Source organism: Pogona vitticeps, chromosome 5 (assembly GCF_051106095.1).
Source record: "Pogona vitticeps strain Pit_001003342236 chromosome 5, PviZW2.1, whole genome shotgun sequence".
NCBI classification, from domain to species: domain Eukaryota; kingdom Metazoa; phylum Chordata; class Lepidosauria; order Squamata; family Agamidae; genus Pogona; species Pogona vitticeps.
The window spans coordinates 86,532,505-86,544,951 of NC_135787.1; the positions used below are offsets into that span (position 1 = coordinate 86,532,505).

General features: G+C 42.3%; 1 protein-coding gene across 10 annotated transcripts in view; it reads left to right on the plus strand.

Annotated features, from left to right (window-relative positions):
- The window catches only part of KCNIP4 (potassium voltage-gated channel interacting protein 4), a 522,091-nt gene that overhangs the window by 412,134 nt on the left and 97,510 nt on the right, over positions 1–12,447 (plus strand). For 9 of the 10 annotated variants that reach the window (XM_073001089.2, XM_020780441.3, XM_078394057.1 and 6 more), the window contains one exon: positions 2,119–2,243. In XM_073001089.2, coding sequence (XP_072857190.1) covers positions 2,119–2,243 — 125 coding nt within the window. The remainder of the gene's footprint in view (positions 1–2,118; positions 2,244–12,447) is intronic. The other variant, XM_078394056.1, reaches the window with a different exon arrangement.

The following is a 12,447-nucleotide window of genomic DNA, read 5'->3' on the forward strand; positions in this document are numbered from 1 at the left end:
ATTTTTTATTCTTTTAAATGTTTGTAAGCCACCTTAACATTATTTTTAATGGAAAGGCAGAATATAAATTAGATAGATCTTTTTTCAGTGGTTTGTGAGGCTAACTGACTAAATTTGGCATCAGCTATCAAGCTATTTGCTGACCTATTACAGATTGACCGTCTGCGCTCTCTGAACTTAACCAAAGAAATACAATACACACATTTCTTACAAGAGAAAAATGATACAACTGTATTGGTTAAAGCTGCAGTCCCTGGCCAGCACTGGGACATTGGATCTGGTGCGCTGGGAAGCCCAAATGCTCCCCGATGCCCACCACCGTTTACTTCAGCAGCTGCTAAAAGTTCCACCAGATGTAGCCATCTTCTGGAAGCCACAAGGCATATGGCACTCCATGATTCTTTGACACCTGAGAGCAGGCGTTGGGCCAATAGGCCCCTGAGCTGGACCAAACCATGACCTTGTCCCAGTCTCTTCATGCAAGGAGGTTTGTTCATCATTCTGGGCAATTAGTCTTCACCTTTAAACTGTCCAGATCCAACCCCAATGCCTCAAACTGCGAACAAAAATACAGTAATTGACTGCACAAAGTCAGTGTAGTGATACACCCAACCTTTAAAACTTGTGCAACAACCTAAAACATCACCTGATTCCACCACCATAAAAGAAGGAGGGAGGGGGGAAGGGAGGCCAGTGAGCTGCAGGCTGGATAGGGAGTGGCTGTACCCTTCTGTTTTAAGATGGGCAGGCAGACCAGAGTGGAAACTCCCCTCTTCCAATCTGCCTGTTCCATAGTCATTTCCTTGGATTCGTCTGCCAGCCAATACAAGTCTGGCCAGGGAGCTTCAATCCCCACTGGCCAATCAGGGGCCAGCAAAGGAATCCCAAGCATCCGACTCTTCCCCATTGTGCTGGACATGTGACTACTGCCATGCCTACCCAGATGTCCCAAGCCTGAGAGACCCTCCTTGGCAGAAACAAATGGCACCCATATAAGTTTGGACCCCTCATATTGCATTCTTGACTTACATAATATGTCTGGGTGGTTGAAGTGTCACAGCACTGGATATGGCAGAGATAACAAATTGGAGATAAGCTGCTGGAAGTCTTCATTCAAGACCTGCCATCCCTGGCACCTTGTAGTGTCATGGTGTTTCAGGTCTCCTACCTTACTGTACCAAGAATGAACTCCATGTTAGGTCTGTTTTCACTTTTTCCTCTTCCCAGAGTTTCTGTTTGCCATGTAAAACAGCTTCAGGTGGTTTCAGGTTGATTACTTGATAGTTGGGTGTGTGTTTCTGTTGTGAGCTTATTTATTTCCTATGCTACTACTGTGAGCCTAGAATTATGTACGTCCTTCAGCTGTTCTCCCCAAAAAACTTTAAAAATAAAAAAGAGGAATGCTGTTTCTCCTATTTTTAATCTCTTGAGGAGAAAAGAGAACAGATGAAAAGGGAAATAAAGAACAAATAGTTCTCAACCTTGTGTCCCAAGATGTTTTTAGGATCAAGACACATATTTGGAGAGATCCATTTGGTGAAGGAGGATCCTCAAGTTGCAAAAAGATATAATTCCAGAGTCACATGGAGCAAAAGCGATTGTGTTCTTCTGAGGAAAATGATATAAGAGCAGGAAAGACCCATTTCTCTGAATCTGTCTTTTGTCCTTCAGTCTCTGCCTCAAACAAGTGACTAAATGGGGTGGCAATGAATCTTTTCAACTTGAATTCTGAGGATAGTATATCATGAGGTTCACATTCACAGTTCAGAGGGGAAATACCGAAGTCTTGAATGGATCAAAGCTTGGTTTTGTACACCTGGATTTTGTAAAAGATTATGTTTGGTTTTGTTTAAGTAGCAAAATTGTGGATATTAAGAGCATAAAGAAGAAATCACGTAGTTAGAGTAACCAACCACATCAGTTTGTTGACAATGTCATGTAATTGAAGAGCCAGATAGTCAGTTACAAAGATTTTTACTGATTGTCAAGTGCTGCCTTTACCTCGATACACTATTTCTACTCCTGACAAATCTCAGGTTTCTTGTTTTACTCATCCTTTATGCTTTGGAAGATTGTGGGTTACTTTTTGTTGATTTTTATTTTTGATTGGTCTTCCAGACAGTGTAGAAGATGAGATGGAAATGGCTACTATACGACATCGACCTGAAGCCCTTGAACTACTGGAAGCACAGAGCAAATTCACAAAGAAGGAACTTCAGATCCTCTACAGAGGGTTCAAAAATGTAAGTGGTATTTTTTAACTTCTCCATAATCTTATGAATCTTGAGTGCTGAAGTAAGGAGAAGAAAGCTGTTGCGAGCGCACTGAAGCCTCTATTATCTCAGGCCTTTAGGAGGTGCTCACTCTTCTTTAGTTGCTGCCACCAATACCAATTCAGTACCAATTATTTACTGAGACATGTGTTGCTTTGAAACTTAAATTTGTTTATTTGATCAGTAATATATAATAGGTAAATCACAAGTTGCTAATCAATTTCTCTCACTCACTGAACTCACTGACACACAGAACCCTACTCTCACTGACTTTCTGGCTCACATTTTCACAGACTCACAGATCTCCCAAAACTCTTCTCATACTCCATACACCCCCCTTTATATCCCAGCCCCTCCCCCTTTAACACCACCTTCCATTCACTCATTGGCACCTTTTCCACTGCTCAGCTGTGACGGACAGGTGAGGGCAGGGCTGAATGCTACAAAAGCTAATAGAAAAAAAATGTGAAACAGATGTTAAAACAGAAGGTGTGATAGTCAGGAAGGATATTGAACATGCCTATGGGCTGCAGAGGGAAGGAAAACTGAAGTTTACTTATTGATTTGAAATAACCAGTCAAATGATGGGATAAAGATTGCTGGCTGACCTGTGATGGGGTTACGTTGTGATTCCACTTTCATGTAGCAAAATGAAATGCTGTCCATCTGACATGCTGATAATTCAGGTCTCTTCCCCCAAACATCCTAATTTTGATTTTGGAACATAATGACAGAATCTAAAAAGGGAAGTTTTCAGTTGCCAGCAGAAGAAGTGAAAGGATCAAGTGTACGTCTCAAAGAAGGAAGTTCCACATCTGGGAGCAGCCATAGAAAAAGCCCTCTCTTGAATCCTCACCAGATATGCTTGTGAAAGTTGTGGAACTAATAGAAAACACTCCCCAGAGAATCTTAATACACATGGGGACTCATAGAAAAAATATGAACTTTCAGTAGCCTGGATCTGAGCTTGAGATGATTTAAAGGGCATGACCAGCAACTTTGAATAGGGCCCTCAAACAAACTGGCAGTCAGTGAAGCTGTTTACTGAGGAAGGAGTCACATGATCCAGCCCTAGTCAACAGTCTGCTGCAACATTTTGCACCAGCTGAACTTTCTGAACTGCCTTTAGGGACAGTCCAGAAGAACCAGTAGGGAAACATTCATCCTATCTAGTTCCCAGACTAGAGGAGCTGAAATACTGATCCTCAGAAAAGGCCTTTCCAAAAGGAAAAACAGCTACAATGTTTTGGTGGTGGCAGCTTTGTAGAATAAAATGCTGTATACATTTGTAGGCAGGGAAGGGAGATAAGCATTATCTCAGGATTTCTGACATCAAACAATCTCCCCACATAAGTTTTCAAAGGAGAAAGCAGCTCCACATTTTGGGCAACCTGAACTTTTGACCCTGTCTATCACAACCCAATTAGCTGACTCTTAGGTAACTTTTTAACTTCTTCCTACCTGAAGAGGCTTATCAGAATCATGCTTGCAAGGGACTATGTGTCTGGTTGTAAAAACGGGAGACACAAAAGTACCCTGCTTCCTCGAAAATAAAACCTAACCTGAAAATAAGCCCTAGTATGATTTTTCAGGAAGCTCATAATATTAGCCCTACCCCCAAAGTAAGCCCCAGTTAAGTGAAACCCTACCCTCCACCATTGTGCAGCAATCAGAAGATAACATGACTGTATTTGAATAAATGTATATTGTTGTACATGAAAAAAATAACACATCCCCTGAAAATAAGCCCTACTGCATTTTGGAGCAAAAATTAATATAAGACCCTGTCATATTTTTGGGAAAACACCGTATTTAAAAAAAAACAAATATTGAAAATATTTTATATGTACTTTTTAGAAAGAATACAGTAGGACTACTTATACGCAGAATCAGTACATGTGGTTTCACTTATCCAGTGGCATAAACAAACAAACAAACAAACAAACAAATAAATAAATAAATAAATAATAAACTGGCAGATAATAGGGTGGCACAGGTACATGAAGCAGCTTGGCACTCTAGAGATCAGTTTGTGAATTTCGTTGTATGTATATACGGTGTATATACATTGACTGACAATAAATTTAAATTTAAATAAACAAACAAAACTCTGAAATAGACGTTATCAAGGTATATTACCAGGATCAGCCACTAGATGGAACCAGAAACTATATTATATACAGGTAGCTTAATGGAAATACAATTGTGGCCTGACTTCTCTGACAGAAGCAGCTTCTAATGAAATTGAGAAGCCACATTTGCTGGGGTTGGCAGGGGAGGCAGCAGCTCCTGGTTTCAGGGAAGCCTCCTTTGTGAGCAGAAGGGCAGGGAAACCCAGTCCTTTTGCAAGACTTGGCCAGTGCTCCCTCTTTCAACCGTGCACACACACACAAAAAAAACCCCACACCTGGAAATGCTTCACATCTGCTGTTTCAGGTATCCATCAGGGGGCTTGGATCCAATCCCCTGTGGATACCGTGCTCCAACTGTACAGAACAAATACTCAGAAGCTCATTTTTATAAGCTGTGAAATTACTGTATTTTGCTTTATGGCTAGGGTGGCCTTATTAGATGTTGGCATAGCTTTGATGCTTATATCTGGTCCATGCTGTTTTACTGGTGCCTGGGAGGGCACCAATATATTGTGCTGAGCGTAGGATTCAGCATTCCATAAGCCAAGTATAAAATTGGGGTTGCCCCAAGCAAAAAATATATAATTATGGAAGTGGACATTAGATCAGCATCAAATTGGGCACGTATATAATGGAATGCCTGTTCTTACTTTGTGCCAAATTTGGAGATGTTCAGGCAAAGGGTTTTCAAGATCTGATTTTTTTTAAAAAGTGACAATTTTACCCTCTTGCAGAAGCAAGTGACCTTGAGCTCCAGTAGATTTAAAGCAGATCAAATACATTTATAAGACCAGATTTGCATATCTGGAAAAAATTGTCAGTCAGGCCCCTTTTTTCATTTGGACAGAATTCAGTGATTCATGGCTTTAATACATACTTTAAAATTAGTGATTTTAAAGTGAACACAACTCTTTGAATTTGGGCATCCTTATTAATTGCCAGCCTTTTCTTTTCCTCTCCTTCCAAAGTCCTCTCCACCCCATTTCCTTTCCATCCCTTCCAGGTCCCCTCCAACTCCTTTCCTTTCTAACCCTCCAGGGTTCTCTCCAACCCCTTTTCTTTCCATCCCTTCCAAAGTCTTCTCCAACCCCTTTCCTTTCCAGCCCTTCCAGGGTCCTCTCCACCCCATTTCCTTTCTGCCCCTCCAGGGTCCTCTCTAACCCCTTTCCTTTCCTTCCCTTCCAAAGTCCTCTCCAACCCCTTTCCTTTCCACCCCCCAAGGTCCTCTCCACCCCCTTTCCTTTCCATCCCTTCCAAAGTCCTCTCCATCCCATTTTCTTTCCATCCCTTCCAAAGTCCTCTCCACCCTATTTCCTTTCCATCCCTTCCAGAATCCTCTCCACCCCCTTTCCTTTCCATCCCTTCCAGGGTCCTCTCCACCCCCTTTCTGCGCCTTCCAAAGTTCTCTCCAGTTTCTGTCCCTTCCAAAGTTTTCTCCACCCCATTTCCTTTCCATCCTTTTGAGGGTCGTGTCCATCCCCTTTCCTTTCCACCCCTTCCAGGGTTCTCTTCAGCCCTTTCCATTTCCACCCCTTCTGGGGTCCTGTCCACTCCATTTCCTTCCTATCCCTTCCAGGGTCCTCTCCACCCCATTTCCTTTCTACCCCTTTCACCTTCACTCCAGCAAAGAAAAAAATTCCATACAGCTTAGTGGTGATTATCTCTTTGCACCACTTCAACACTTTAACAGGGGTGTTATCCTTCCCAGGTGTCTTTGCTGGAGTGAAGGTAGAATACCACAGGACATGAAGGATGCAAACATCGTCACATTGTATAAGAACAAAGGAGACAGGGATGACTGCAACAACTACCGTAGCATCTCTCTTCTCAGTGTTGTAGGGAAGCTGCTTGCCTGTGTCGTGCTGAAGAGATTCCAGGTGCTTGCAGAGTCTATACATAATCACAGTGTGAATTTTGACCTAATAGATTCACCACTGACTCTGTATTTTCCCTCAGACAGTTACAGGGGAAATGTAGGGAACAATGACAGCCATTCTTTGTGGCCTCCGTAGATCTTACAAAGGCCTTTGATTTGGTTAGCAGGGATGGTCTTTTAAAAATACTTCCCAAGATTGGATCTCCAACTCAACTCCTTAACATCATCAGGTCCTTTCATTAGGAAATGAAGGGCACTGTAGTTTTTGATGGTTCAACGTCAGATCCCTTTGACATCAGAAGCAGAGTGAAACAGGGCTGTGTCCTCATGCCAACCCTCTTTGGGATCTTTTTTGCTTTCATGCTGAAGCATTGCCTTTGGAACTGCAACAGGAGGTGTCTATCTCTGGACTAGATCAGATGGAAAGCTCTTTAATCTCTCTAGATTGAGAGCGAAAACCAAAGTCCAGCTGAAATACATGGAAAGTTCGTCTTTATCAATGATGCACCTGTTGTTGCCCATTCTGCTGAAGAGCTCCAACAACTTATGAATCGTTTTACTAAGGCCTGCCAAGACTTCAGATTAACAATCAGCCTGAAGAAAACACAAGTCATGGGCCAGGGCGTGAACTTACCTCCCTCTGTAAACATTTCCACACAAGAATTGGAGGTTATCCATGTTGTGTACCTTGGCTCAACCATCTCTGACACTCTCTCCCTAGATGTTGAGCTGGATAAACGCATTGACAAAGCAGCTACCATATTCTCTACACTCATAAAGAGAATATGGCTTAATAAGAACCAGATGGCGTATATACCAAGATCCAGGTCTATAGATCCTGTGTCCTGAGTACACTCCTGTACTGCAGTGAGTCCTGGAGCCTTTGTGCACAGCAGGAGAGGAGATTGAAAATGTTCCATATGCATTGTTTCCGACACATTTTTGGTATCATCTGGCAGGACAAAGTTCCAAATAGAGTCGTCCTAGAACAAGCTGAAATTTTTAACATGTATACATTACTGAAACAGTGACGTCTACGTTGGCTTGGGCATGTCGCAGTAATAGCTGATGGTCGGATTCCAAAAGATCTCCTTTATGGAGAATTTGTGCAGGGAAAGCCCCTCAGAGGGAGACCACAGCTGCGATACAAGGATATTTGCAAACGGGATGTGAAGGCCTTAGGAATGGACCTCATCAAATGGGAAAATTTGACATCTGAGCATTCAGCCTGGAGGCAGACAGTGCAGCATGGCCTCTTCCAATTTGAAGAGATACTTATTCAGCAGGCAAAGGCAAAGACACAGTCCCAAAACCAACAAAATCAGGGAGCTGGAGAGGGGACATATTTTATTTGTCTTCAGTGTGGAAGGGATTGTCACTCTCAAATTGGCCTTCTCAGCCAGGCTGGACGTTGTTCCAAGACCTCTATTCAGAGCACGTTACCATAGTCTCTCGAGACTGAAGGATGCCTACAGACATTAATTGCTAGCATTCTAAATGGACTGAACTTTTAACCCCGCCACTCAGAATACCATTCAGTGATTGTAAAAGATTCGGCTCCTTCTTTGCCAAACATTAAACTCCTTCCTGTGAAAATATTTAAAATATATATTTAAAAATAGAGAATAATATTTAGCAGCTCACTCATTTCAGCTGTGAAATTACTGGTTTTTTGCTTTGTGGCTGGGGTTGATCTCAGGGCAGGTTTTACCTGGTTTAACTGTAAGTTTACCCAGTTTACTTCCATGTATGTTTACCTGGTTTATTCATGAACAAGGAGACAGTAGCAACAGCTTCCAAGGACAGCTACAGCATGAGAGAACATTGGAGTGAATCTTAGGGAAACAGAAGGGAGGTAAGCCACTCCTCCCCGTTCCTGACTTTTCTCCTTAGCTGTGGCTCTGCTGTGTGTGTGCTGCCTTGTGTGGGACAACTCATAGAGTCAACATAGTTTTCTTCCCTTCCTTTTTCTCTCAGACTTTATTCCAAGGACTGGGATGATGATATGTGAGGGTGCATTGGCTCTATATGAGTTACTGACTTCCACAATGTCCTGTCATTAAGAGCTCTCCCCAGCTCTTGCAAACAAATAATATTTCATGATTGATTGTTCACTCATATTCTCTCTATGTTTTTGGGTGAGAAGTGGTTAACTGGTGAAAAAAGGAGTGAGTTTCTGGAATTTTCCACTGCTTGGTATCTCCTTGTGAATGATAGTGAGCACAAGAGGGTATATTGTAGCCAATCTTGACTACACAGTGTGTAATGATCACTTTTCCCTAAAGAAAGTATGATGTTTGGGCAAGGAGTCACTGTGAGTGCAAAATCACCACCTTTATCTCTGAGGTAGGTCCTTTAAGCCTCAGAAGTGCGTAGTGTAAGCCTTGTGGATATCTTGACCTTAAAAGAAACCTTTGCTTACTTCCAAAGCAATCAAGCATAGACTTTGTGCTTCCTTAGACAATACAGCAGCCCTGCAAAATAGGACCTAGTAATTAGAGTAGCTACTTAGTGACATCCAATCTCCACTGGATTTAGGTATAAGCCCTGCTGTTTCAGGAAACCAGTCCTTTATAAGAATTATAATTGTTTTATTAAGAAAATAAAGTTTCATTAGAATACAGTTGTTGTGCAAAAGCATTAAGCATAAGACATATTCAAACACTATAATGATTAAATAAAGCTGCTGTTTCTTATCAAAATAAGAAATATTGAAAACTAAACTAAGTAATCATCTTGGTTTCTGGCTGGGCTGTTCACCCCCCTTCTCTCTTTTCAAAAAGCAACCCTTTTTCCTCTTACATTCTTTAAGCATTCCTAAACATGCCACAAATCAACATTTTACATACACAATCATTTTTGTACATGTCTTAAGATCTTCTTCATGGCACTTATTAGCCGTTATCCAATTAATTGCAAGAAAGCTTAACAAAATTCTCCATCCATATTTCTGATGAGTCCACAGGTGTTTTGTCTTGTCTCCAATTAAGCGGTATTCTTGTTTGGTCTTCTCTAGGCCTCTCTCTTGCCTTGCCTTCTTATCTCTGTCCATGTTTCTCTGCACCAGGCAGTAAATCTGCAAAAACAGTCTCACACATTCCATTGCTTTTAACTCATCTTACACAGAACCTAACAGACTCCATCTTTATGTGACTACTGTGGCGGAATGCCCAGGTCCCACCTGTCCATCATGTGGAGCTCTAGAGCTGGATCCTATGAGAGGACAGGAGGGCAGAATCAGAGGGACAGTTAGAGACTGAGAGAGAAGTAGAGAGTAGGGTTTGAAGGTTTATGAGAGAGATTGGACAATTGGTGTAGTTGGTTGATGTGTTAAAGAATAAAGGATAGAAGTATAATAAAATAGACAGTCATCAGATCTTATTCCAGTGATTGATGGGAAGTAATACAAATAAAGAAACATGTTTAATATCCAAGTTTCATGGGTGCAACATAATAAAACATCTATGAACCTACATGTGTGATTCAACAACCAAATAAATAATCAGTTATATTTAATAACACGTCTCTATGCAACATCATTGGCAAAGTATGGATAAAGATCCACTGGGGGCAGTTGGTGAAAGGAGAAATGAGCAAGTCGTGTCCAAAGGTGGATCTGGGTTTGAGGGAAACAAATTAGGGACACTGGGGGTGCACAGCATAAGTGGTGGCAGCATTGGTGGGATCCGAATTGAATTCCAATAAGCTGTGGGATGTGAAGGGAATAAATTCCAGTAAGCCAAAGAAAGGGAAAAGAAATTATCTGAGTCTAGTTAGTCAAGGGCCAAAGGATAGCTTGGAAGGGACTCCTGATCATGGAAAGACTAAAGCAGGAAAGGACTCTGAGGATAATTCTGTGTTGAAAGTTTACTTCAAGCTTAGAGAAAGACCAAGGAGCTAACTCTGAATCCCAAGCTCTGAAAAAGGAGCACTGAAGGGAATAGAAGGGAGGCCAGGGTCAAGGAAATAGCTGAGAAAACAAAATTTAACTGTGGCTAGAATAAAATAAATATTAATGAGAAAAGCTTGGTGTCTGGACATTGACAGATACAGTGTACCAGAACCAGAGACAGCAAAACTGGGGGGCCTAAGGAAATTAAGTAACAATCAGCAGCAGCCAGCGGAAGGCTACTATACATCACACTCTCTCTCTAACACAGAAAAGGAAAAATGGTTTTAAACTGAGGCTTGTCTATTTGCCTCTATTAAGCCAACCAACTTATCCAAAAGAAAAACAAATAAACCATGCCTTCTAAGAGGGTGTGTTAACAATGGAGGTATCAGATGGTCAAAGGTTACCTCACGAAGAGGAAAGCTCTGAATTTGCTGAGCATGAGGCGCAGGAAGAAGATACCTCAAGGAAAGAAATTGGGTTAACCTCCCAAGAGTTTGATAGATGGAGATTGCAGAAGGAATTTAAATTAAAAGAATTACAGCTCAAGGCTGAGGGAAAAAATTACAACTCAGGGCTGAGGCTGAGGCCAGAGAAAAAGAGATGGCTATGAGAGCAAAAGAGATGGAATTCCAACTAGAAATGAGATAGTTTGAATTATCAGCCCAAAACAATAATAATAATAATTCACTTCCTGAGGAGAATTTATCAAAAGCAGACTTAAAGAAATTTCCTCAGTTCAGAAAGGGTGATTTCCCCAAGGCATTGCTCAGTGCTTTTGAGAGGACATGCTGGGATTATAAAGTGAAGAATGAGGAGAGAATGATCCTGATAAGATCTGAAAGAAGTGGAGAGTTAAATGAGATTTATTCTCAAATGCCCCAAAATCAGGCAAGAGACTATGGGGCTTTCAAAAAATTGGTTTTTGCAAGATATGGAATCAATGCTGAGCACCTCAGGAGGAAATTTAGACAGTTAATTAAAAAGCCTGAGGAATCATATTATCAATTGGGAGCCAATCTAGTCAGATACTTGGAGAAGTGGCTGGAACAGGCAAATGTAGAAACTTTAAATGAGATGAAAAATATTATTGGGTTAGAACAATTCTATTCAGTTCTGCCTGGAGAACTGAATTTTTTTGGTTAGGGACAAAAAGCCTAAAACTGTACAGCAGACCAGTGAAGCTGCTGATTATACAGTGGTGCCCCGCATAGCGAGGTTAATCCATTCCGGATTAACCCTTGCTATGTGAAATCATCGCTAAACGGAACGTAAAAGCCCATTGGAACGCATTAAACATCGTTTAATGCGTTCCAATGGGCCCTAAACTTACCGTTCAGCGAAGTTTCCTCCATAGCGGCAGCCATTTTCGCGCCCTCGGTAAGTGAGGAGAGGGCGCGAAAACGCTGTGTGCGGCCATTTCGGGCGTCCGGCAGCCATTTTAGAACTGCCGAACAGCTGATCGCCCGACTCTGCGGGAGGCTTGGGGGGGCGGCAAGAGGAGGAGAAGAGGGAAAGTGGGGGGAGGACGCGCGAGTGTGCGGCTTCCCTCCCTTCGCCTGCCTGCCTCGCCGCCTGCCTTCCTCCCTGGGAGCATCAGGAGAAGGACGAGGAGGAAGAGGGAAAGCGGGGGGGTGGCGGGCGAGCCAGTGAGCCACTCTTGCGGCAGCGGCGGCTCCTTCCTGGCACCCATCTTCAGCCCGTCTTCGGTAAGCGAGTTTTTTCCATAGGGAACGATGCTATGCCTCCGCATTAGCGATCCCGGAGAAGGGATCGCTATGCGGATTCGTCGTTATACGGTGCGCTCGTTATGCGAGGCACCACTGTATCTCAGAAATCAAAAACCCCAAATATTCAGAGGTTAGACTTGGAGATAAAAGCTGGGAGGAAAGGAGGAAAGAACCCAGGGATTACTATAGAAACAATCAAAATACTGGAAGCCATTTTAGAGCCAAGCCCTCAAAGCAGAATCAACAGAAGAATAAAAGCTTTGAAGGGAAGGGAGACAGGTCCCCATATTTTGAACAAAGAGCCCCTAAAACACCATATTTTGAACAGAGTCCCTAAATCATGCTTTGGGTGTGGAGGAAAAGGGCCCTATTTCTCAATGCCAAATCTTAAAGAATAAAGAGGTTCAACAGAAAGGAGAGGCAAATTTACCCAAGAAAGTGCACTATGTACAACAGCAGGGAAAGACAGCTGAGGCAATTGAAAATGATGCTGAAAAACAGATGGCAGAGGACCAGGAAAAACAGCTACCATTAGCCAACATTG